This window comes from Mobula birostris, chromosome 21, assembly GCF_030028105.1.
Source record: "Mobula birostris isolate sMobBir1 chromosome 21, sMobBir1.hap1, whole genome shotgun sequence".
NCBI classification, from domain to species: domain Eukaryota; kingdom Metazoa; phylum Chordata; class Chondrichthyes; order Myliobatiformes; family Myliobatidae; genus Mobula; species Mobula birostris.
The window spans coordinates 53,901,659-53,928,758 of record NC_092390.1 but is presented as its reverse complement, the minus strand read 5'-3'; the positions used below and the strand labels follow the sequence as shown (position 1 = coordinate 53,928,758).

Below are 27,100 nucleotides of genomic sequence, written 5' to 3'. Positions count from 1 at the left end.
GATAAGGAACACAATGAGCAACATTTGGAGATGTTAATGAAGGAGTCATCAGTCTGGGTATTGTCAAGATCGGCTCCCCCTTTGAACCCTGAGCTGTTTGAAGTGATGGACAGGCGATCTGGAGATGTGTAATGAAGGGACGGGAGAGACAGCTGTCTAGAGCGGCTCCCCCTTTGAACCCTGAACTGTCTGAAGTGATGGACAGGCGATACCCCAGCAGGGGGATAAAAAGGGACAGGTTCGCTAAGGCAGGACACACACGACACCCCGAGGTAACGAGACCCTGGAAGCGGTGCGCCTCTCACAAGTCGGTGGGAAGCTCTTGGACGGCTGATCGCGGGATCAGCCTTAGACGCACAGGGTGGAAAGGTACGATCAGCGGGAACCCAGTGTGTGTCCGCCCTTGCTTGGGTGCCAGGTTCACTGCAGAGGATCGACCGCATCTGGAGGAGGGGTCACAGTCGGTGACCCCAGGTGACATCACAAAGGACTCGCCCGAAAGCTGCTTGTGAGCAATATCGCAGGTCTGTGAGTGGAAGCCGTTTTGAATGATCAGTCGTTCTCGTTCTCTCTCTCCTTCCCCCCCCCCACGTTGTCCATCGCCATGGCAACGATTACTGCGAACTGAACTAAATTGGACTGAACTTTGCGTCACTTTGAAATTGGTCATTTACCCCTAGACAACGATAGAGCTTGGTTGTTCCTGTTATCTTAATTCTGTGCACATGTGTGCTTATCATTGCTGAACTGTTGTATTTATTATCCTTTCGATTACTGTGTTGCTTGTTTCTTTAATAAAACTTTCTTAGATCTAGTAATCCAGACTCCAACTGAGTGATCCATTTCTGCTGGTTTGGCAACTCAGTTACGGGGTACGTAACAGACTGAATAGGGCTGGAAAATGGGATTAGCACTGACGAGTCTCCACTGGAAATGGGTGGCTGATGGACTGTTTCCATGCTGTATGAATGCCTGACTATGATTCATGGATTCTTCCATGATTCCAAGAAGCTTTTCAATTCTACAATCATTCTCAAAATCTTTTTAAACCATCTCTATTATGTTGTTCCTTTATTCAAGAAAGGGAGTAGAGATAGCCCAAGAAATTATAGACCAGTGAGTCTTACCTCAGTGGTTGGTAAGCTGATGGAGAAGATCCTGAGAGGCAGGATTTATGAGCATTTGGAGAGGTATAATATGATTTGGAGTAGTCAGCATGGCTTTGTCAAGGGCAGGTTGTGCCTTACGAGCCCGACTGAATTTTTTGAGGATGTGACTAAACACATTGATGAAGGAAGAGCAGTAGATGTAGTGTATATGGATTTCAGCAAGGCATTTGACAAGGTACCCCATGTAAGGCTTATTGAGAAAGCAGAAAGGCATGGTAGCCAAGGGAACATTGCTTGTGAATCCAGAACTGGTTTGTCCACAGAAGGCAAAGACAGAAGGCAAAGACTAGTTGTAGACGGGTCATATTCTGCATGGAGGTCAGTCACCAGTGGGGTGCCTCAGGGATCTGTTCTGGGACCCTTACTCTTCGTGATTTTTATGAATGACCTAGATGAGGAAGTGGAGGGATGAGTTCGTAAGTTTACTGATGACACAAGGGTTGGCGGTGTCATGGATAGTGTGGATGGCTGTTGGAGGTTACAGCGAGACATTGATACGATGCAAAACTGGGCTGAGAAGTGGCAGATGGAGTTCAACCCAGATAAGTGTGAAATGGTTCATTTTGGTAGGTCAAATATGATGGCAGAATTTGGCAGAATATAGTATTAATGGTAAGACTCTTAGCAGTGTGGAGGATCAGAGGGATCTCGGGGTCCGAGTCCATAGGACACTCAAAACAGCTGCGCAGGTTGACTCTGTGGTTAAGAAGGCATACGGTGTGTGTTAGTTGAATTTCCAGCATCTGCAGAATTCCTGTTGTTGGTGTGTATTGGCCTTCATCAATCATGGAATTGAATTTAGGAGCCGAGAGGTAATGTTGTAGCTGTATAGGACCCTGGTCAGACCCTAGTTGGAGTACTGTGCTCAGTTCTGGTCGCCTAACTACAGGAAGGATGTGGAAGCCATAGAAAGGGTGCAGAGGAGATTTACAAGGATGTTGCCTGCATTGGTGAGCATGCCTTATGAGAATAGGTTGAGTGAACTCAGCCTTTTCTCCTTGGAGCGACAGAGGATGAGAGGTGACCTGATAGAGGTGTACAAGATGATGAGAGGCATTGATTGTGTGGATAGTCAGAGACTTTTTCCCAGGGCTGAAGTGGTTGCCACAAGAGGACACCGGTTTAAGGTGCTGGGGAGTAGGTACAGAGGAGATGTTAGGGGTAAGTTTTTTTACTCAGAGGGTGGTGAGTGCGTGGAATGGGCTGCCGGCAACAGTGGTGGAAGCAGATATGATAGGGTCTTTTAAGAGACTTTTAGATAGGTTCATGGAGCTTAGTAAAATAGAGGGCTATAGGTAAGCCTAGTAATTTCTAAGGTAGGGATAAGTTCGGCACAACTTTGTGAGCTGAAGGGCCTGTATTGTGCTGTAGGTTTTCTATGTTTCTATGTGTGTTAAACAAAATCAGTCTTCGTACTCCAAATTGAAACTAACCAAAAATTCCGTACAAATATAAATATAACTTCCCTACAACTCTTCCCCAGCTAAAAATCTTGTTAACCTATGTTAGTGCTAATAGTAAACGTGCAAGTACGATCTTTCCAGAGGCTCTGTGGACTCTTATTCTTCTTTTCTACCACCAAGTATTGTCTTATACTTGCTCATGCTGCTTTACTTACCAATTCCCATTCAAAGTTTTCTCTGTATTCCTCTATTGTCTTACAGTTGCCCTCACCAGAACACCATAAATTATTCCCTTACTTGGTGCTACTGCTAAATTTTGATTCTATTTGCACCTCAGAATTCAAATTGATTACATCAACATTAATCAATAGCGATTCTATTAACAACATTTGTGAAATATCACATCTCAATCTAAGCAATTCTGTAATATACAAAAAAATATTTTATAACCAACTGTTACTTGTCCCCAAAATCTACTTTCAAGACTTAGCCACAATTTGACAATGCATGAATTAAATAAAAATGATAGCTAACTGCACTTCATTACACTTGCTTGATTGTTACTTCTCTGGAATTCAAAACAAAATTGATTAAATGTAGCCTTCACTTTACGAATCCAAGCTATTACTTTCTATTTTAATATTTTTTCTGGAAGAAGTTTGATTAAGGATTTTATCATCTTTCCTACTGTGAATATTATGGAATCAGCATAGTTACAGAACAGGAATTCATTCAGCAAATTGCATACATGCCAGTTCCTACAGAATAACTCAATGTTTCCTCCACAGTAATCTTGAAAATTTTTCTTCACCATCTGTCTTCCACAACATCTGCAGGTAGTACATTCCAGGTTCGAAGTACACATTCCATAAAAAAAAGTTTTTTCTAATCAGTATCAAGTTTCTTCCCCTTAGTTTCAGGCCTGTGATCTTTAGTCCTTAATCTCCCACAATCCACTCTATCCAAACCCTGCAACGTTTCATACATCACCATCCCTGCAGCATTTGGAAAGCCTGTGATATACACCTTGGAGGCCAATGTACAAATATCTTTCAAGAAGGTGAAGCTTGCAAAGCGTCAGGTCCTGACGATGCACCTGGGAGAACACTGAAAATCTGTGCTAACCAACTGGCTGGAGTGTTCAAGAAAATCTTCCACCTCTCACTGTTCCAGTCAAAGGTTCCTACCTGCTTTAAAAAGGCATCAAATCATACCAGTACCAAAGAAGAGCAGTACCTGTACCAAACTATTGCCTACTAACTCTCACAACTACTGTGAAGTGCTATGAGCAGTTGGGCACGGCTAGAATTAACTCTGGCCTGAGCAAGGACTTGAATCCACTGCAATTTGCCTTCCATCACAACAGTCCTATAGAAGTTGCATCTCATTGGCTTTCCACTTTTCATTAGAGCACGTACACAACAACAAAATATACATCAGGTTATTGTCTATCGATTACAGCTTAGCATTCAACATTATAGTACCCTCAGTATTCATCACCAAGCTCTTGAGCCTGGACCTCTGTGCCTTCCTCTGCAACTAGATGCTCGACTTGTTCATTGGAAGACCACAGTCAGTACAGATCAGTGACAACATCTCCTCCTTGTTGACAATCAAGACAGGTACACCTCAAGGATATGTGCTTAGCCCATTGCACTACCTTCTCAACACTAATGACAGTGTGGCTAGGTAATGCTCAACTGCCATGTATAAATATAACGATTACACAACTGCTGTTGGCAGAATCTCAGAGGGTGACAAGGATGCGTCCAAGGTTGAGATAGATCATCTGATTGAATGATATTGTAACACAATAGTTTCGCACTCAGCATCAGTTAAGACCATGGAATTGAGTGCAGACTTCAGGGAGGGGAAGTTCAGAGAACACAGACTAGTCCTCATCAGGGGGTCAGCAGTAGAAAGGGCTAGCAGCTTCATATTCCTGGCATCAATATCTCAGGAGGATCTCAGAGGGCACAATCTTGATGGTCCATGAAAACTGCCTCTTTTTTCTCTTCATTGCATATTTAATTATTTTATATTTCTTTCTGTAACTCAAAGTAATATTTTTCTGTATTTCATTGTATGGCTGCTGCAAAAAACAACAAATTCCACAACATACGTCAGTGATAATAAACCAGATGCTGGTTCTGACTACTGTTTAATACAGCACAACAACAGCATTTATTCTCCAAGGTTCTATTGATCAGACTACTTATTTCTATCTAGGCTTGCTTCACAATCCTTTATAAATGTAGAAATTACGTTAAATATCCTCAACTCTTCTGTACTTCAACCTGATATACACGTTCTATCTTTTTCTCCCAAGTCATTTTAACATTTGCCTCATTTTCAGAGTTCACCAGGCATACAATTCTATTTAAAAATTTGAAAAATTAAGGATGCATATGAAAGTGAACAGAAGTTGAAACACACACATGCATTTATTTGGTCACAGGGCATGAATGCCACCATAGTGAGCAAGATGGATTTTTATAGCAACACATTTATTTTTTCCACCATTACTGGCACCAGCTTTATGTTTCATGTTCATTTAATTACTTGAACTTAAATTTCCCAGATGCTAGAATCAGGTTTGAATTTGTGCCCCAAATCAATGGTCCAAGTGCTAGCCCACCAAATTAACCACCCACTCTGTCACACACAACATCTGTACTGTAAAACTAACAGTTGCAAATGACCCATTTAAAATAGAATTTTTCTCAGAATACAAAGCAGCTTGTGTTCAAATAATTTTAATCAGAGTTTAATTTCTTGAGGCAAGCTAAACCTATTTTCAGCTCAAAGACTATTAAACTAAAATTGACCTTAAAAGATCTGTAAAGCCTCACTTTACCAGGCACAGACTGTTTTTGTATAAAAAATACTTGACAAAAATTTTCCAAGTCAAATGCTGGATACACATTATTAGTGGAGAGGGAAAAAGAGCTAATGCTTCAAGTCAAAGACTTTTGTTCTTAACTGGGAACTAAACACATTTTCAGTTGCAGAGAAGGGATGGGTGGAGAGAACAGACAGATTACAACGCCTTGCAGTTAATTGGACCATCATTTAAGTAGGACAGCCTCTTATCTGGGAGAACTCTAAAGAAAAAAAACTAATAGAGAAAATAACCGGGATTCCCTTCATTTATTTGGTACATTATGCCACTTAATTGAGACAGTCACATTAACTTGCATAGCCATTAGTCAGCACACCTTGTTTGGAGTGAGCAATTTTTAAATAGAGTCAGTTGCGTGTGAGTGTGTCTAAAAAAAGCAGTGATTTGTGTCGCTGATAGTTGCCGAGAATTGAGCAGCAACACAGCTCAGAACTGTTTTGCTCGCTGCGTTACATGCATTCAGGCTTGGAGATGCCTGAAACAGCCAGGAGTGAAAATGAAACAAGATTTCACTACTTCAACAAGTTAGAAACTAGAGAATTTGAAGGTGTCAACAATAATCTTGAATGTTACAGTTAAAATGAAAATTTGGGGTTCGTGATCGTCAACAGCATTGTATGAAGGCAGTCCATTATCTGCACTAGGTGATTACGCGATTTTCTTCACTTACAGACAAAAGAATGTGACACGGATGAATTCCTCTTTTGTATTAGGAACTAATATAGTTTCATAGTACTATAGTAGCATTGACAGTGCTACAATTGGTTCTATATTTCATTTAAATACATAAATTGTTACTCAGTTAAACTAGTTGTATGCCTTTTAACTATTACTGCTTAATTGAGCCAAGATGTACTGGTCCTGATGTGAGCCAGTTAATTGGAATCCACTGTATTTTCTGATGAGGTAGAAATGAACAGTGATGAAATATAACAAAAGATAGTGCTAGGTGAGAGTAGGTGCTGAAATTTTGTTAATTACAAACACCACCTTTTGGGTCATTTAATTTTCTCTCATCTCTACTGTCACAGGCATTGTTTGTTCCCTTTGCAGCCTAAAGTGTGTTCAGTTTCTAACTTTTCCGAATTCAAATCCTAGGATTAAGTTCTAGGCAGGGAGTTGGAGTAATTGGATCCAATTATTACTGAGGGGGAGGACTGGATGCAACATGGAAGGGAATTTGCTCATCATACATCACCAGGAGAAGTGATTGGGGTCTAGTGGGATTCTATTTCTCAAATATAATAACAAAAAAGATGTTGAGTGACTGTCAAAGCCATCAACCAGACCATGGCCAGAATTTACAACCAACATCAGCAGTCCTTTTTTGTACTGCGGACCGGTTTAATATTGACAATATTCTTGCGAACCTGCCGACCCGGGGGGTGGGGGAGGTGGGTTCAAGCTCAACTGTGCATGACAGGGAATGAGGAAAGGTGCAGCTGACTCATATCGTTAAATCATATCGTTTCCTCGCGGCCCGGTAACACATACTTTGCAGCCCGGTGGTTGGGGACCACTGACCAAGATACATAATATCAGTGTTGTTAGCTACAGTATAATTCAATATAAAGATAAAAGTTGTAGGCATTCTATTAGATGAGATAGAGTTACAATTTGCAAAGTGATACAACTTAAAATTAGCATTGATATCATCTTGTCAAGAGTTCTGTCAAATGAAATACAATACTAGCAAGTTTAGAACAACTAGGTCACATTACAAATACATGAAACCACCATCACCAAATACTATTTTTATGTACCTTGTCCTGATAAGAGACAAGTGTTCCACTTATGGAAGTATGTACAGCAAGAAATTCACCCATATTTGCCTTTACATTTAAAACATATAGAAAGCCTGCATTTTCCCAGAGACAAAATTATTATGCTGCACTGCCACCCTCTGGTGATATCAGTTCATTAAAAACCTTGGATCTTTTAAATCACATAAACATCAAGAGTTCCTATACTGTGTACACGGGGGAAAGAAAAAATACTGCTCACCTTGCTGCATGAGTTGTTAAAGTGGAAATTTTATGCTTTTTCAATATTCCAGTCAAGGGTTTATATGTTTCGTTATGAACACATATACGTAAAGAAACATTTTATAATTACTCTCAAAAGGTATACATTAGGTTTCTTTAAAAACTGATTAAAAACAGGAATCCTAATTAGAAAAGAACTTTTACCCTTTGTCAACATTACCTGTAGAAGAACTAATTTCTACCGTGAACCTAGATTAACAGCAATAGCTCTTGTCCTACCACCTCAAGATACAGTTGCCCAAGTTTTCTATTTGAATTCAACAAGACAGAGCAATCTTTCATGAGCTTCTGAATGCTCAAGCTGGGAAGCCTGCCCCCATGCATAAAGGGCCCAATTCAAATGAGTGATAGAAATTAGCTGATGTAAGAAAGACAGGTAGTCTGTTTTGCTACTTGGTCTCAAATTGCATTCTGAATGTCTAATTGAATTTATAAGACTATGAAAAGAACAATTCTTTGAAAGCTTCTTCTAACCTTTAGTAAATGCTGAGATAAGAAAGATTTACAAACATCAAGGCCCTGATCGAACTTTTGAGTGCCCGAGAAGCAGAATCAGGGTGCCATAGTAGCGTAGCGATGCCATTACAGCTCAGGGCATCAGAGTTTGGAGTTCAATTCGACATCACTTGTAGGGAGTCTGTATGTCCTCCCCAGGGAATGCACGGGGCTTTTCCGGATGCTCCAGTTTCCTCCCACAATCCAAAGGCCTATCAGTTGGTAGGTTAATGGGTCATTGTACATTTTCACATGGTTAGGCTAGAGTTGAATCGGGGGTTGCTGGGATAACGTAGCTCAAAGGGGCAGGCTGTAACTCAATATAAATGAAATAAATAAATCTCACCTGCTTTCAAAACAGTGTGAATCCAGTATACTGTCCAACTAGAGACAGTTCCCACTTGCACTTAGCTACGCAAATGTGCAGTAAACCAAGCTCCCAATGGACTTACTGACCTGCTTAAACAATGTTCCTTCTTATGACAATGTTAGGGCTGGCAGGAATTAAATAACAACAAAAAAAAAAAAAAAAAAATGCATATAGGTACTTTCAGATACAACCAAGAAAAATTTCAACATCTAAAATGATTCCAACTCTCTTTGGGCAAGTGGGAAGGAGAAATAACGCTGCATCTGCATTCCAATTAGCGAATCATGCAGAGTATTTTTGCTTAAATTTTCATAACAATCAATAGCCCTCAAATATCAATATATAGTACATTTTCCCAAGAATGTTACATAGCAATTTCCACTACAAATAAGTTCTTTAAACCCACCTGGCTTAGGAACACTTTTAAATGATTCAGAAAAATCATTTGCCACTGCAGATGAATGTTTTTGGCCTGGGTTCTTCTCGTCATCAGCACTGACTGTCTGAGAATTCTGAAGCACTTGAGATGACTTTGGTATTTCTTCAAGGCTCACAATCTCCAAAGGTTTCTCTAGATCTATATTAACTTCTGAAGTACAAGTTGAAGGTAGATGGCCAATTCCATTATCATCATTGCAGGAATCCATGGGTTCAGCTTCATAACATAGAACAAAATTTAATTAACAATTGAAAAGGAACAAAAGCGGAGAGAGTGAGCAACCTTAAACTCTAGGTGTTATGATTACAAAGGACAAGTCCTGGGTCCAGCACACAAGTGCAGTTACGAAGAAAGCATGGCAGTGCCTCTACTTGCTTAGAAATTTGAGAAGATTTGGCTTGACAGCTAATACTCCTACAAACTTCTATAGATATGTGGTGGAGAATACTTTGACTGGTTGCATCAAGCCTGGTATGGAAAATCCAATACCCTCGAATAAAAAATCCTACAAAAAGTAGTGGATATGGCCCAGTCCATCATGGGTAAAGACCTCATGTCCACTGAGCACAACTACACAGAGCAGTATCTATCAGGGACTCCCACCAACTAGCTCATCCTCTCTTCTCGCTGCTGCCATGAGAAAGGTGATACAGAAGCCTCAGAATTCTCACCACTAGGTTCCGGAATAGATATTACCCTAAATCATCAGGCTCTTGTATCAATGATGATAACTTTATTCAACTTCACTTGCCCATGACTGAACTGTTCCCACAACATGTGGTCTCAATTTCAAGGACTTTTCATCTCATGTTCTTGATATTTATAGCTTATTTTTATTCTTTTGTATTTGAACAGATTGTTGTCTTTAACACATTGGTCATTTGTTTGCCCTGTTGGGTGCAGTCTTTCATTGATTCTATTATGGTTCTTGAATTTACTGAGTATGCCTGCAAGAAAATGAATCTCAGTACATACCTGTAAATGGTAGGGTCTAGGAGTATTGAGGAACAGAGGAATAATGTGATACGTAATGTGGATAGGAAGGCATATGGCCTTCATTGGTAATGGCATTGAACAAAAAAGATATGCTCTAAATTTATAAAAGCTTGGTCATACATCCAATAGAATACTGCATGCAGTTATAGTCACCGTAATATATAGGAAGGATGTTGCCTGGAATGGAGCAATTCAGTTATGAAGAGGGATTAGAGAAGCTAGGTGTGTTCTCTCTCGAGCACAGGAGGTTAATAGGCAACATGTTTAGATGTATAAAATTATGAGCATAAATAGGGTAGACTGCTGGAAAATATTCCATACATCAGAAATTCAGTCAGACAAATATGTCACAGAAACAAGCCCATTGGCCCATTCCTTTCCTATCTGTGTACCTGCACAAACGCTTTATAAACCTGTGATCACACCCATCTCTACCAGCTAATTTGGCAATTTGTTCCAAATACACACTACCCTCTGTATGAAAAACTTCAAAGTTCAAAGTAAATTTATTATCAAAGTACATATCAAAGTGATTCACTTTCTTGTGGGCAGACTCAATAAATCCACAACCATAATAGAATCAATGAAAGATCACAGCAACTGGCATACAAACCAGTGTGCAAAAAACAACAAACTGCAAATACAAAAAGAAAAATAAAAGTAATAATCAAATAAATAAGCAATAAATATTGAGAACATGAGATGAAGAGCTCTCGAAAGCAAGTCCCTCAGATCTCCAATCTCCTATAAATATTCCTCTTCTCACCTTAAACCAGTGCCCTCTAACTTGAAACTCTCGTGGCCTTGAAAAAAGACCATGATTATCTACCCTTTCTCTGCCCCTGTAGTTTTTTTTTTAAATATATATAAATCTCTAAGATCACACCCAGAGCCTCCTGTGCAATCTAAACCCATCCAATCTCTGCCTGTACCCAAAGCCTTACATTCCAAGCAACATCCCGGTGGATTCTCTTCTGCTCTTATTCAAGCACTACCACATTCTTTCTATTCCTTGGTGTTAACATATCAGTGGATATGTCCTGGGACCAGCACACAAGTGTCATCACAATAAAGGCACAACAGATCCTCTATATTGTTAGAAGTTTGCATAGACTTGGCATGTCACAAAAAACTTTGACAAACTTCCATTGATGCACAATGGTTGCACCCTAACTGGCTGCATCACAACTTGATACAGAAACACCAACACTCAAGAACAAAGAAAGCTACAAAAAGTGGTGGATACAGCTCAGTCCATCACTGGCAAAGCCCTTCCCACCCCCTAGAGTACATTTACGTGGAGTACTGCCACAAGAAAGAAGCACCTATCATCAAAGACCTCCACCATCTTGGCCATGCACTCTTCTCACTACTACCATCAGGTAGAACGTACAGCCTTAGACCCCACAGCATCAGGTTCAGGAATAGTTATCACCTTACTACCTGAACAAGCGTGGATAATTTCATTCACCGCTACTTTGAACGGACGCATGGACTCACTTTCAAGGATTATTTACAATTTATGTTCTCAGTATTTTATTTGCACAGTCTGTCTTTTGCACATTCGTTGTTTGTCAGTCTTTGTTAGCTTATGTATAGTTTTTAGTAAAATATTAATGTGTTTCTTTTTTCTAAGGTCCATGCTGTTTCTGTGTGATGCAAGATGCACTACATCACACTATCTAGGTTACACTCTATCTGCTGTTGTTGTGCCCAACTTTCAGCTGATTTATGTCCCAATGCATCCTTTAATAACCATCCTTCACAAATCCACCAATCTTCATGTTGTCAGCAGACTTACCTATCCAAGCTATTTACATTCATACCAAAGGTCCCAGCAACGATCCCTGCAGCACACCACCGGTCACAGAACTGGGGTCGGAAAAACTACCTCCTTCTACTCATCAGCAAACCAATTTTGGATCCAGTTTGCTGAAAAACCTTGAACGCCATGTGCTCTAACTTTCTGGACCGACTTACCATGAGGGACTTTGTCAAAACCATAGTTAACGTCCATGGATACCACAACATCAATAGTTTAGTAACCTGCTCAAAAACCCATTCATATTAGACCATAAAACATAGGAGCAGAATTAGGCTATTTAGCCCATCGAGTTTCCTCCGCCGTTCCATCATGGCTGATTCATTATCCATCTTAACCCCATCTTCCTGTAATATTTGATATCATTTCTGAGGCAGGAGCTCCCAAATACAATATCATGGCAATCCTCCATCAACCGCTCTCCCCCAGCAAGTCCCTACTTTTCCAAGTGATCATAAACCCTATATTGAAGAATTTTTTCCAATTATTCAGAGCTCTGCTTTTGAACCACCTGTATGACCTGGCATTTTTGCCATGTTCTGGGAGATTTGGAGAACTGCATTTGCAACGGCATAGTGGGGCCTGGGGTCTACAGCAAAGAACGATCCAATGTTTGGCTACTGCTGGAGAAGACTTAGGACTAAATCAAACAGCAGGGCCTGGGCCAGAGACTGAGGAACAAGCTAATATTTGGTCAATTTAAGCACCGTGCCAGATTGAAAAGGTCGGTACTGGCCAAACCAAGGTGGTGGGGCCTGGGTCTGAGTGTGTGGAACATGTTCGGTCGTTGCTACAGTGTACTTGAGGTCGAATTGAAGCAGCAAGGCCCAGACCCGAGAGTGAGGAACAGGCTGATATTTTGCTAATTTAAGTACGGGGCCAGATTGAAAAGGTTGGGATGTCAGAGCCATAGGCGAGGGATGGGCCAGTGTACAACTCTGCGAGGTTTACTCGTCTCTGAACTTAACTGAGGCTGTGGCCTGTAACTAATAGGCTCTTGAATCAGCTGATGTGATGACTGGCTTTGTGGCGTTAGACACACTTTCGTGAACTTCGTTCTGAGTTTTCTGTATTTACTTTTTAATTCTTTGCACAATTTGTTTCTTTTTTTGCACATTGGGTGTTTGAAGGTCTTTTTTAATGGGTTCTATTGGGTTTCTTTGTTTTTATGGCTGCCTGTAAGGTGTTGAATTTCAAGTGTTATATAGTATAGATATTTTGATACTAAATGTACTTTGAACTTAACTCTAACACACCAGCCTATTCTTTCCTAACTTATTCTTACCCCCTTTTTTTGAGCATGAAACAAGATTAGCTACCCTCCAGTCTTCTGATATCTCAAACATAGCTAAAGATGATGCAGAGATCTCCATCAGATGTCCAGCCATCTCCTCCTGTGCTTCACAAAATACCCTGGGATAGATTTTAATCAGGTCCTGGGATTCTTCCACTTTAATGCACATCAATATCACTAATATTTCCAGTTTCCTGATACACACTCTAGACCATCATGAACACCTCCCCCTACTCTCCACCCACTCTGCTGGTTTTCATTCACAGCAACACACAAAGATTTTGGTTTAGTTCCCAAAGGGACATTCTTTCATTACTTGTACTCTTCATCTAAAATACTTTTCAAGAATAAAAGTAAAGAATGTCGATTTAGGGTAAAGAGAGAGTGATTTATCATTGTCATGGGAGGGACATTCTTCAACCAGAAAATGGTGAGTGCCTGGATTGTAACGCCTGATAGACTGCTTGAAGCTGAAATGATTTAAGAATTACACGAATGAGCACTTGAATCACTTAGACATAGAGAGTTATGGACCGAGTGCTTGGAGATTAGAGATTAATACAGAAAGGTACCCACTGGTCAGCATGGATGGACAAGCTGGATCGAATAGTTTATTTCCCTGCTGTAGAATTCTATGCCCCAATGATAATAGTTGTAAGATTAACATTAAAATTTCCCTCTAACAGATACAATGCAAACTCCCTTTAAATAAAAATTCACTTTACAGAATATTTAACTCTATTGTTGAACAAAGAAACAAGAGGTATGCTCTGAGAAAAGACCATAAGGCATAGGACTGAATGAGGCCATTTGGTCCATCGAGTTTGATCCACCATTCAATAATGGAAAAGCTGAAACTTCACCCACAATCAAAATGAAAAACAGACCCAATTTTAATCAAAATACTCGAGTTGTACTCATCTTTCTTGGATGGTACACAGGGTAAAAAAAAAAAAAAAAAAAAAAAAACTGACTGTTTACTCATATCTTGCGTATGAGCAAATCTGAAAGCAAAATGGAGAATTTCTCTTACATTAAGAGCATGGAACAGGATAACTGCCATTTAAGTCAACATTTCATTTTTTTGTCAAGATCCTTTAAAGGACATGTTACTTCTCATGATTCTGGTATTTTCTTCACAAAAATCATCAAAGTTAGCTTGAGAGAACCTATAGTTGTCATCTAACAGTCATTTTAAAAGGAGATGAAATTGAGGGTAATTTAATAATATAGATTGTAAGGTAGGAAACGAACAATGCCACCCAAAAGATATGAAAAGTGAATGGCTGTCAGGTACTTGAATCATTAAGACAATAATATAGTAGTGGATACTTACTACCAGTTTCTTTTTCTCCTTCTCCTTTGGAAAGGAATCGTGTCATTTTCTTTAATACCTTCTTTGCAGATTTTGAAAGTTTGAAATCCAAAATACGACATCTAGAAAGATAAAATAACATTCAAAATGGAAGATTTTAACCTTGTATTCAAGTATTCTTATACAAGATATTTTCGTATAACCTCAAAATTATTACATGAATTACTAGATAATAATTTGATTGTGTATATCTGATGCTAAATGACTAAAGGAACTTTGCTTACTTGGATTTAAAGTGTAGCAATTACCATATTGTTATGCAAACTAATAATGCTTACAAGATCAGTGGAAGTGGAGATGCTTGCCTCAAAAATATTAACGCACAGATTTCCATTACAAATATTAAACTATATTCTTGTGAATTGCTGGCTACCTGAAATAAAAGGACCTCCAGATTTGGGAGAGAATTAAGTTAACAATTTCAAGATGGCCTAAATAAAGTAAGCAGTTTTAACTAAGGTTCTGCCCGTATATATAAGAAAAATAATCACATAGATCCTTCTGCAATCTTTCACTTACACTAATTCTGTTCCTGTTTATTATTCCTACAACACTTCCCAGCAGAGGTAATGATGACCTATCTACATAAATTTTTTTTGAACTAGGGTTTTAGTATCATGTACCACACTCACAAACTAACCCATAAATGCAACCGAGATCATGATCACACCAGCCACAATTTCCTTCCTCACTTCACTTAATACTAAGGATACTTCCCATTTGAACCATGTGATTTAAAGTGCTGCTTGCCTTTTCATCAAGTGCTTGTCACCAACCTTTAGTCCATCTAGAATCTTTATTTCATGCTTCATCGCTGAGACGCTGGCAGCGTCACCTTCCTTGGTAACAAATAATGTTAGTTATGAATTTAGTACCTGAGCCATGCCTTCTATATCTAATCAGCACCATTCTCCTTTTACAGCACTCATAATATTCACATGCCCATCGAATAATTTTGGACTCAGAAGTTACTGGGAGCCTTTTCACATTTTCCATCTTTGCCCCTCTTATTTTCTTCTTTATTTCCATTCTGAACATCTGCTTGGCTTTAATGTAATGTACGCACATTCCCTTTTCTATTGGTTTACGCTCATTTACAAAACTCCAACTTCCCTACTCCCTTCATTGGCATGAACATAGACTGTAACTGGAATATCTCTACTTTTAAGTCCTTTCATTGTCCATATCCTCTTCCCAAAACCATTAAAATCTTACACCCTTTTTGACAATTCCCCAAAAGGCCCAGCTCATTTTCCAGAACCCCAGCAATACCAACTTCTTTGTTGAAGCCAAGTAACCAACAAAGTTCTATTGAATGATTTTCTGAAACTTTTCCACTTCTTTGCCCCTTATGTTATTGGCATCCATGTCTACACCTATATAGTTACAAGTTTAGGATCAGAAACTGTATCGAGCTTATTATTAATGACATATGTCAAGAAATTTGTTAAGTTTGTGACAGTGCAATTCATAAAAATATGCAAGTTTCAATTTTAAAAATTAATAAAGTGCAAAAGAGAAATAGTGAGCGAGCATTCATGGACCATTCATAATTTCCCCACTATTTCCAGTTTTTTGTACATTTCGATGTATCTGCAATTTGTACCAGAATAACCTTCTAAAACAAGTTAAGCATGTGTAGAATAGAGTAAGTGTATCTAATAAATTCTCAATTCTAAACAGAAATCTTTCCAACCTTCAGTTATTTGCATGGTTTTATTCATCTCCAGGTTTACTCTGTGACTGTTGCAGGATATTTTCTCTGACTAGCAGAGCGATGTTTTCCTTAATACTGCCACACTTATTTCCACCCCTAAGCCCTCTTCATTTCCTTTCCTACCCTAAAACCTTGTATTCAGGAATATTTAGTCACAACTGCCCTTTTTTTGTTTTGCTAGATCTCTTATTGCCACTATAACCACAGGTAGTTAACTGTGCCTGCAGCTCATTGAACTTAATACTGTATATCTCTTGCAAGAACTGTAAACCATAAATCTAACTTGGTGCTTGTTCTGTCCTTTTATAATTTGCTAATAACTATAATAAGTTAAAGCCTCCCCTATCAAAGAACAAGAGTATTGAGTAAAACAAACCACCATATGCTGAGCTCAACTTTATTGTTATAAACTGCAAGGTGACCTATTGCGTACCCAGTGGCACCATATATTTTCTAAGTACCAACTCTAAAATTTCACAAGGAGAAACTCTCCAGCATAGGGGTTCCCAACTTGGGGTCTGGGAGTCTCTTGGCTAATGGTAGGAGACAAAGGCATTTAAAAAAAGAGGCTGGGAACCCCTGCTCTAGCACTTAGAATGAACATGCTTACCTGAAGTCAAGCATAATCCTTACCTTATCGTGTACTGAGGGCAACATGTTCGATTCATTACCGGCTTATAAACGTACATACCGCTCCTAAAATGATTAAAAAATTTCCTATCAGCATACAGGCGCAAGTTAAATTCAAACATAGATGTTTTGAATTAAATATATGTCACTCCATTACCAGGATTAGTTACGCTACTTCTGTTTTCATCACCATGGAGATAGACAAGTTCAGTATAAATCAGTTAACATAGCCCATTATTTTTATAATTAATGAGAAACGAGATAAGAAAATTGCATCAGAGCAATATATTACAGGATGAGTTTTATTCTGAAGCCTCTTTTTCTACTTCGTCAGGGATTACCATCCAGCACTCACACTTTGTCCACTTTTAATGATCAATCTTTGAACTTTTTATAGTCCTCTTAAACGTCAAACAAATTTCCAGGAAGCTATTCTATTTCAGTGCTTTCACAAAACAAAGATTTGAAATCATTAGCTTATTTATTTCTTCAAAATTTGGCTTTACCTAATCATACCAATGTAAACTCATTGCATTCTTTTCTGTCTTGATTATATCCTGCAATGTAACCTTATTTGGGTTTCCAGCAGAACTTTAATCAAGTACACAAAAACCCAGAAGTCACATACAGTACTCCAGCAACATCAACAAAACAGAGGAACAACTGTTCTGATTACATATTTCTCTTTTAAGGAATTTTACATTGGAAATATGCACAATCACACTTCAAGATCTAGAAATTTGGGATGTCTGAAATATATTTTATTTAATTTTATTGAGATGCACGGTGGAATAGGCCTTTCCAGACCCTTAAGTCACACCACCCAGCAATTCCCTGATTTAATCCTATACAAATCACAGAACAATTTACAATGACCAATTAACCTATCACCCTGGTACATCTTTGGACTACGGAAGGAAACCCATATGGTCTCTGTGCAAATGTACAAACTCCTTGTGCAAATTCAAATTATTTCCCTTCTTCACAAACAAGTTCGCCAAAGAGCAATGACATACACGCTTTCCCTTGTCTGTTGTTCTGAGCGACAGATTAGTTATACAACTACACAAAGGAGATACTTGCCTCCTCCAACCTCGGTCAATTAGATCTTGATAGTCTTGAACAGTCATTGTATGAGCCCACATACCTACAACAGAGAAACATTTCAATTTCCTCCAATTCTCCCTTCAGATGATCATACGGAACACATTTAATTACACACTGTACCAAAATAGGTGATATCAGGACAGGTGTCCCCTGCTTTTCGAACGTTCGCTTTACAAAACCTCACTGTTACGAAAGACCTACATTAGTACCCTGTTTTCGCTTTCAGAAGGTGTTTTCACTCTTATGAAGAAAGGCAGCGCGCACCCCGAGTAGCCACTCTCCCCCGGATTCGGAATGGCATTGCTTTAACATGTTGCATTGAGCATGATGAGTTCTAAGGTGTCGGAAAAACCTGAAAGAGCTCGTAAGGGTGTTACACTTAGCGTAAAACTAGGCATAATTAAATGTTTCGATTGTGGTGAATGAAGCAAGGACAAAGTGAGTTTGGCTTGTGGAAGCTTAAGAACATGATGTTGAAGGTTTTGGCATCCCATGACAAAGAGCTGATAAATGAAGAGCTGATGCAATTGGAAGAAGAAAGGATAACAATCGAAACCGAATGCAGTAGCGAAAGTGAAGCAACTGCGTGAGGTTTTCGCTGCAATGATAAAGTATGACTTTAATTTTGAAAGGGTATGTAGCTTTAGGGGATATTTGCAGGATGGTTTGAGTGCTTACGAAGAACTGTGTGATAGAAAATGTGCGAGGCTCTGCAGTCAAACAAGCCTTCCACATCAGCCATAGCAGACGACGAACCTCAACCTTCGACATCGAGGCGGGCAGTCATAGGAGAAGATGAGCTGCCTGCTCTAATGGAAACAGACGACGAGATGACACCGCAGTGTCCCACCACCCCAACCCCCAGGCCACGGACAGATACAGTACCGATTCGCGGAGAATGCAGCAGTAGCTGGGAGGCACACAGCACATCTTCAAGAAAAAAGCCGAAATAAACATGCTAATTAATTAGGTACGGCCTAGCACGCAATTGTCGGCCCAGATCAGAGACGATGCAATCGGCAATTGCCTCTGATCTGCACTGACATTTACGTGCCGGGCAGCACCTAATTAATTAGCATGATTATTTCGGCATTTTTCTTAAAGATGCGCTGTGTGTCTCCTGGTTACCGCCGCGTTCTTCGCGGCAATGTATCGGGTCGGCGGCATTGCACCGCCCCAACCTGCGATGACTCAGTCTGACACACCATCATCAGTGTGCTCGGCGCTGTCTTCCCAATTCCGGTAAGTGATACTACACTGTACATACATTATTTCTACTTTATATAGGCTGTGTATTTTTACGTCTTATTTGGTAGATTTGGCAGCTTCATAGTTTAAAGGTTACTGGACAGCGCGTTTATGCCGAGAGCGCTTGCGTGAGATTTTCGCTACGGAGATCTGTGCAGGCAATCGTTGTAGAGAAGTATTTCTACTTTATATAGGCTGTATATTTATCATACCATTCCTGCTTTTACTATATGTTACTGTTATTTTAGGTTTTATGTGTTATTTGGCATGATTTGGTAGGTTATTTTTGGGTCTGCGAACGCTCACAAAATTTTCCCATATAAATAAATGGTAATTGCTTCTTCGCTTTACGACATTTCAGCTTACGAACCGTTTCATAGGAACGCTCTACCTTCGGATGGCGGGGGAAACCTGTATAGATTTTAAAATTCTTAGCAAATTCTTCATATTTAGCACAAAGACAAAAGCTGGTAAGCAAGCTCTGGTAAAACAATGTACAGGAGAAGGCAATTTGCTCAATCTTTGGTAAAGATAGCACTTGACTTCATTCAACATCTCTCATCTCACAACTCTGCAGGAAATTTGCCTTTGTCATAAACTTGAATAAATCACCATAAATAAATGTCTGCCAGTTACTGGCCTTTAAGCAATGAAAAGCATTCTTTCAGGTGTTTGCTGTATTAAAGCCACTCATGATTCTTAACACCACTATCTGGTCTCCCTGATCTATTTTAGTTCTCCCCACACAAGTAAAGACCCTTGACACCATAGAATTCTAGTAAATTACGTCGAAGTATTAGTATTCATACTAAAGTGTGGTGCCCTAAATATATTTCTCCAGCTAGAGCTGAGATTTGTTTTGACATCATTTTGCATTTTCCTGTTTCTATTAACAAAATCAAGGACAGCCTTTTCAAAGTGCCACTATACCTTCAATAATTTTTCTGTCTACTGCCTTTTCTGTCTCTTCTTATATCCATTCTGAAACTGCATTATTTAGTTCACTTTGCCTCTGATCCTTCCCACAACTCCATGAAATTTCATCAATCTTCCCAATCTGACCAAGCCCTCCTCAAAACAAAAGCAAAATACTGCAGATCATGAACGCCAAAGCAACACACAAAATGCTGGGGGAACTCAGCACATCAGGCACCGTTTATGGAAATTAATAAACAGTTGATGTTTAGGGCAGATGTTGGAAAATTGAGACATAAATAAAATCTAAAGTACCTGTGGAGAGGTACAGTACAGTGCAAAAGTCTTTGCCACATATATATAGCTGGGGTGCTCAAGACTTTTGCACAGTACTATAATTTTACATATTGCATTGTACTGCAGCTGCTGCAAAAAAAATTCATGACATATGTGGTTGATGATAAAGAGTAGGATGTGGGCAGGGAGCGGGGAGCCATGGTTGGGAAAAGGGGAAGTGAGAGAAGAGAGAGCAGGAAGCACCAGAGAGACATTCCATAATTATCAATAAATCAATTGTTTGGAATCAAAAGATCCTGCCTGCTGTCTCAGGGTTGGGTGTGTCTGCACCTGCACCACTGGCACTCCTCCTCCACCACCTGACCCACACTCCTCCCACGCCACTCCAGTCTCGTCATTCCCAACATCCTTTGCTCACGCCAGATTTTCAAACTCGCTCTCTGCTCCACATTGACAAATATATTACTATGCAAAGTCTTAGCCACTCTAACTATATATAATGTGCCTAAGACTTTTGCACTATAAATATATCATTCATATTTCAATAAAAGACAGAGAAAGATAAAGGACAGGAAATATCTACAAAAGAGGAATTATTAAATAACAAAAGGAAATACAGTGCAAGTAAAAAAAGGTCCTGGGAGAAGGAAAGGAAAAAAAAAAGCAACAAGAAAGATGTAACTGGGAAGAGCAGATCACCTGAAATTGTTGAATTCAGTATTCGATTTGGAAATCTGGGAAACTGGAATATACAGAGATAAGTTCAGCAATGATTATCTTAGACGTCTAATTCTCTTAGACCTGGCATTTCTAACACTCACAATATGCTTTTGAATTCCTAAAGAAATTGATCGCTTCTGCAATACCAATGCACCATGATACAGGCACATTAAAGTGAATTGGTCCTATTGATGAGTGTCTGAGAACAGGCAAACCCCTCACAGGATAAAAGTGAAACTGGACTGAACATGTCTGTAGAATATACAGAGGTAAGATCAGCAATTCCACACCCTGCCTCCACTTACCTTGTCTTCTTCTGACCTGCCTATCATTTCCCCCGGTGCCCCTCCTCCTTCCCCTACTCCATGGTCCACTCTTCTCCCCTATCAGATTCTTCTTCTTCCTCCATTTACTTTTCGAATTATCACCTCCCAGCTTCTTACTTCACCCTCCCCCCAGCGATTTGACTTGACCTATCACCTTCTAGCTTGTACTCCTTGCTCTCTACCCCCCATCTTCTTATTCTGGCTTTGTCTCCCCCCCCACTTTTCCAGTCCTGATGAATGGCCTTGCCCAGAAATATTTCCATAGATGCTGCCTTACCTGCTGAGTTCCTACAGCATTTTGTATGTGTTGTTCAGGATTTCCAGCATCTGCAGAAATGCAGAGGCTGGATGAAATAGAAAGTGAGGACATGGGGAGTCCTGTCCTTGCTCTAGAGACAAGGGGAGGTAGAATGGGGAATTGAAGAAGGTGGGGGGGGGGGGAGGGAGTGAAAAATTAGCAGATGGAGAAATCAATGTTCATGATGTTAGGTTGGGGGCTTTCCAGACAGAACACGAGGTGTTGCTCCTCCAACCTAAGAGAGGCCTTCTTGGGGCAGTAGAGGAGGCAATGGATCTCCTTTTATCAGCTAAGTATTGCATTCAGTGGTCACGACAGCAGAAAAAGAATGAACACAAATTGCAGGGAGGGGGGTGTAAGGTTTGAGTGTTTTGTAAAACACTTCCAATTAGTGTACATGGGCGACCCTGAGGCCCCAGTTGCATGTCATTTTAATCCTCCATCCCGTCCTTACTTTCACTTCCCCTGTTTTGGCCTCTTGTTACAACAAAGCTCAATGTAAACTTTAGGAACAGTATCTGATCTAACACTGCTGCAGTTAGAAATCAACATGGAAATCAACATGGAATTCAACAACTGCAGATTTTTAAGAATTCCCCAGCTAGCTAAATGGCAATATTATCTCAGCTTTTACCCCACCCCACAGATGTAGCTAACTTCCAGGCTCGCACAGTCATAAAAGATTTACTGCACAGAAAAAAAAAATCAGAGTCTGTGCAAAGTGTGCCAAGAGTGCCACTTCATTATGATTGTCCCCATATTCTTATCAACTTGCCCAGATTATAGCATTCACCTGTATACAGGGGCAGGGGTAATTTAGTGATCAATTAACCCGCCAAGCCACACATCTTTGTGATTTACTCAAGCTTCATTGAGCCTCACTGTGACAGTACAAGAGGACACAGACTGAAAGGCCAGAGTGGGAATGGTAGTGGGAATTTATAGTAGGCAATAGGATCAGCCATGCAGATTAAACACTCGTACTTTTCTGCAAAGTGATCACTCAATCTGCATTTGGAAATCACAATCTGAACATCAAATTTAGTACCACACATCAAAGTTGCTGGTGAACGCAGCAGGCCAGGCAGCATCTCTAGGAAGAGGTACGGTTGACGTTTCAAGCCAAGAGACGAAGGGTCTCGGCCTGAAACTTCGACCATACCTCTTCCTAGAAATGCTGCCTGGCCTGCTGCATTCACCAGCAACTTTGATGTGCATTGTTTGAATTTCCAGCATCTGCAGAATTCCCGTTGTGATCAAATTTAGTACACTCGATTGGAAGTAACAGAGAATGGCTGCTTCACCTGGAAAGACTGTTTGTGTACCTGTGTGGTGGGAGAGGAAGGAGAAAAAGGATAAGTGTTATGTTACCTATGGTTACAAGAGAAAGACGTGTAAAAAAAATGGGTGGGAACAAATGAGTGAACCAGGAAGTCACAAAGGGAGCATTTCTGCAAAGTGCTGAAAGGGGAGGAGAAAAATGTGCCTAGTGGGATAATCATCTTGAAAGTAAAGGAAATGATGTGGAATAATCTATTGAATGTGGAAACTGGTAGGAAGGGAGATGAGGACCAAGGAGACTTTATCCTCATTCTGTCCTGGCAGAACGGTTACACATAGGAAATGGAGGAGATGCAGTCAAGAGCTTTAGTAGACAATAGTAGAGGGAAGTCACAGTTCAAAAAAGAAAAATAAACTATTTCAGAGGCACCACCACAATAAAACTTATCATTGGATCAAATACAACAAATTCAGAGGAACCAGAAGAATGGAATAGACTTTATAGGAAAAAGGGTAGAAAAAATGCACTGAACTCAACAGTTTAATTACTTTTGATGCCAATTTCCACCTTACCCCCATCTTCACATCGTTCATCACAGCCTTTCCTTCATTTTCTGAATCTGTCTCCATCTCCAGAGATGGTTGGTTATTGACATCCATTATAAGCCTATTAATCCCTATTGCTATGATTAGAACTGTTCATCCCTGAAACATTTAACACTTTCTCTTCCCACTTATGACCTAACTTGCTCAGTATTTCCAGCATTTTCAGTTAAGTGAGATAATTTTATTTAAATATTATTTGAGATCATTATGTTACTAGATAGGATACTGCAGTACAGCAATCACTTCTATTTTAAAAATACTTTCCGGGCATTTAAAACCTTCCAAAACCTTCTAAGTCTTTACTACTGAACGTTAGGGAGGACCGTGTGAAACAAGAGCAGCCGGATCCCTGCGAGACTACTTGTCTGTTTGACCTCATAAAGCTGCAGAAGAGGAAACGGGCCTCAGCTCAGCCTCGAAACATAAACACTGTCCTCGCTTTTGTCGCTCAGCACAGTTAACTGCATCAAATCATCCTTGCCCCAACTTTTCTCTCACCATTCGAGTAGTTGCTGGAGGCACCCTTGCAGTAGCCACACTTATATCCTTCATCTTCTGTGAAATACTCCACAATACTTAGACCGCCAGCAGCCATGATCTCAACAGCTGTTCTGAGGCGCACAGCATGCGCGCGCCCGCCCGCCAGCCAACCAATGAAGACACACTACTCGCCCGACAACCAATGACGAGAGTAGGCTACTCGCCCACCAATCAGTAAAAAGGTATGGGAACGCGCGCACCTTCTCACCGGCTTTCAATGAAGGGACACTCGCACGGCTGGTCATCCGTCAACCAATGAGGACACGCAGCAAACGCGCGCGTACGGACTCGCCAATCAACGAAGGGTCATCGGTGCGAGAGCGCGCCGGAGTACTCGCTGATTGCCAGGGCTGTGGGTGGCCTTAGTTGTTTTACTATGGTTTAATTTTACCCGCCTTTAGATACCAGCAAAACCAAGTCTTCAGAAAACAAGTATTATACTGTTTGCAAAATACACTGTGGCAAGTGGCCGGGAATCCTTTCAACTTAAATGCGTTTAACTGGCGATTGTGTTTTGACACGATGCAAAGTTGCAGTCTGGACGGAAGTAACCTGCCCAATGTCCACTTTCTGTGATCAATCTGTGCTTTATATATCGTGCGGGTTTAAGTGTAATACAGCTTTAGCTGGAGTAAAACCCGGCCCTCCGCTGACGCAATAGCATTCTTCGAATTTAGAGCTCAATTTCCTGCGTCATGCTGGAGTTTGTGTATTATTAAACGGACATTAATTACGATGGATTGAAATGTTGCTATTGTACTGTTCTGGACTTGAAGTACTGTAAAAGCAATCTGGCAGAGGGGTTTAGAAACAGTACTGCGCGGATCGTTCGCAAGTGTGACTCCAGTCTAGATTTCTACCGAGTGTGGCCCACTGATAGCTTTTAGCGAATCATTGACTTACCCACAGATGTCTTTCCGTCGACTAGGCCACAGTATCCACAATGATAATCGGACTTCAGACCCTTAAATTCCACGATTGAATACATCCCGTGTCGTTGGATTGAAGTTCAATTCGAAACCTTTATTTTTACATGTCTTTCCTACGAACAGAAGGCTTTACGAGGAAATAACGTCACATACCAACTACCAGCAATACTGTACGTTTGAAAAGCAAGCGATTATCTAGCACGCTTATCAAAACGCTCACAAAATGCTGGAGGAACTCAGCAGGTCAGGCAGCATCTATGGAAAAGAGTAAACAGTCGACGTTTCGGGACAAATTCCTTCTTCAGGACTGAGAGAGAAGGCGGCTAGCTGGAAAGTGATAGGTGAAGGCAGGTGGGTGGCAAAGGTCAAGGGCTGAAGAAAGAATCTGATGAGAGGAAAGTGGACAATAGGAGAAAGGGAAGGAGGAGGGGACCCAGGGGGAGTGATAGGCAGGTGAGAAGTAGCACAGGTAAAAGGTCAGAGTGGGGGATGGGGGGGGGGTGAAAGGAATTTTGTTCACCGGAAGGAGAGAAATTGATACTCATACCCTCAGATTGGAGGGTACCCAGACAGAATACAAGGTGTTGCTCCTCCACCGAGGTTAGCCTCATCTTTGCACATGATGAGGCCATGGATTGACAAGTTGGAACACTTCACCTGCAAATCTGTTGGGATTGTCTATTGTGTCCAACGCAACACGGCCTCCTATAGGTGAGACCCATCATAAATTAGGGGACTGCTTCACTGAGCACCTCTGTACCACCGCATCAAAACATTTTAATTCTGATTCCCATTCCCATTCTGATGTGTCGATCTATGGCCACTCTCAGGCTGGAGGAGCAACACCTTGTATTCCATTGAGTACCCTCTAACCTGACGGTATGAATATCGATTTGTCCCCCCATTCCCTACTCTGGCCTTTTACTTTCTCTCAGCTGCCTATTGCCTGCCAAGTCCCCTCCTTCCCTTTCTATTGTTCACTGTCTGTTCCTATCAGATTCTTTCTTCTCCAGCCTGACCTTTCCCACCCACCTGGCTTCATCTGTCATGTTCCAGCTAGCCGCTTTTCCCGCCACCTTTTTATTTTGATCTTTCACCCCTTCCTTCTCAGTCCTGAAGAGAAGGATCTTGGTCTCAAACACCAACTGTTTACTCTTTTCCATAGATGCTGCATGACCTGCTGGGTTCCTCCAGTGTTTTTTTGTGTGTATTCCAGCATCTGGAGATTTTCTCATGTTTATAAAAATGCTTTTTTTTGGTAAAGACAAATTTTGTCTAATTATGTAAAGAACTAGAAAGAGGTGGTTTTTTTGGTAATGGAATTATAAGGTTGTCAGTTCTCCATTCACTGCCTTCAAAAAAAGATCTGCAGAATTTCTTTCATCTTTCAAGACGTCAGGTAATAACTTAATTTTTCTTCCATTGTGTCAGCAATTAAATTTGACCTATAAGAATGTATCAATTATTTTTCTTCTTGACTGGGAAGTAAAAATTTCCTTCACTATTTTACAAAAGGTGATCAACTTGGCCACAGTCAGAGAATAAAATTTATGTCAGATTTTCCAATGCAAATAAATCATAATTATTGCACCAGCCTTTTTCAGCAGGGTTACTTTTAGAACCATGGAATAAATATTGATTAAATTTAATTGTTCTTCCATGAAAAAATAACATGATATGGAATAACAATTTAGCAAAAAAGGTCCTCCTTAGATAGTCCATTATTTTTCTTGCATAATCTAGCTGCAGTATTCATCATCCTGTCTCAGTACAGCACTGGACCATAACTTACTGACAGCAAGCAATATTTATTTAGGAGCTTACTGAAGATTTGGAATGCCCCACAAGGCCACTGTCCTTGACAGGCACAACTGGAGAAGGCTGTGTTTGGAGTGTTGACCCTCAAAGAACCAAGGGTGCCAGTCTCTTACAACTTTGAGGAGTGAGGGGTGTCAGTTGACAGTGGTCTAGAAGGAAAGTCACAAGGCATATGAATAATCCTTTAGAAAGTGAAGGGCATGGGTGGGTGGCAGCCACAGCAAGGGAAAAGAATGACTCAAGAGCAGCCCAGGTGGTGGAAGGCAACATTAAGGATGTCAACATCCCCTGGGGAACAGGAAATGTTCAACAGCTAGTGACAAAAAGAAAGGGTAGTTTATAAATGGTTTGAGGTGAA

At 40.3% G+C, this 27,100-nt stretch overlaps 1 protein-coding gene across 6 annotated transcripts in view; it reads right to left on the bottom strand.

The window, feature by feature from the left end:
- LOC140185802 (arginyl-tRNA--protein transferase 1) overlaps positions 1-25,239 on the bottom strand; it is a 180,602-nt gene extending 155,363 nt beyond the window's left edge. For 3 of the 6 annotated variants that reach the window (XM_072239500.1, XM_072239502.1, XM_072239503.1), the window contains exons 1-5: positions 23,954-24,075; positions 17,741-17,804; positions 16,661-16,723; positions 14,272-14,372; positions 8,791-9,039 (exon numbers count right to left, since the gene is read on the bottom strand). In XM_072239500.1, coding sequence (XP_072095601.1) covers positions 8,791-9,039; positions 14,272-14,372; positions 16,661-16,723; positions 17,741-17,804; positions 23,954-24,050 — 574 coding nt within the window. In that variant the 5' untranslated portion in view covers positions 24,051-24,075. Of the gene's footprint in view, positions 1-8,790; positions 9,040-14,271; positions 14,373-16,660; positions 16,724-17,740; positions 17,805-23,953; positions 24,076-24,898 lie in introns of those variants that run through there. The other 3 variants (XM_072239501.1, XM_072239504.1, XM_072239505.1) reach the window with 3 other exon arrangements.
- Between the last annotated feature and the right edge of the window lie 1,861 nt (positions 25,240-27,100).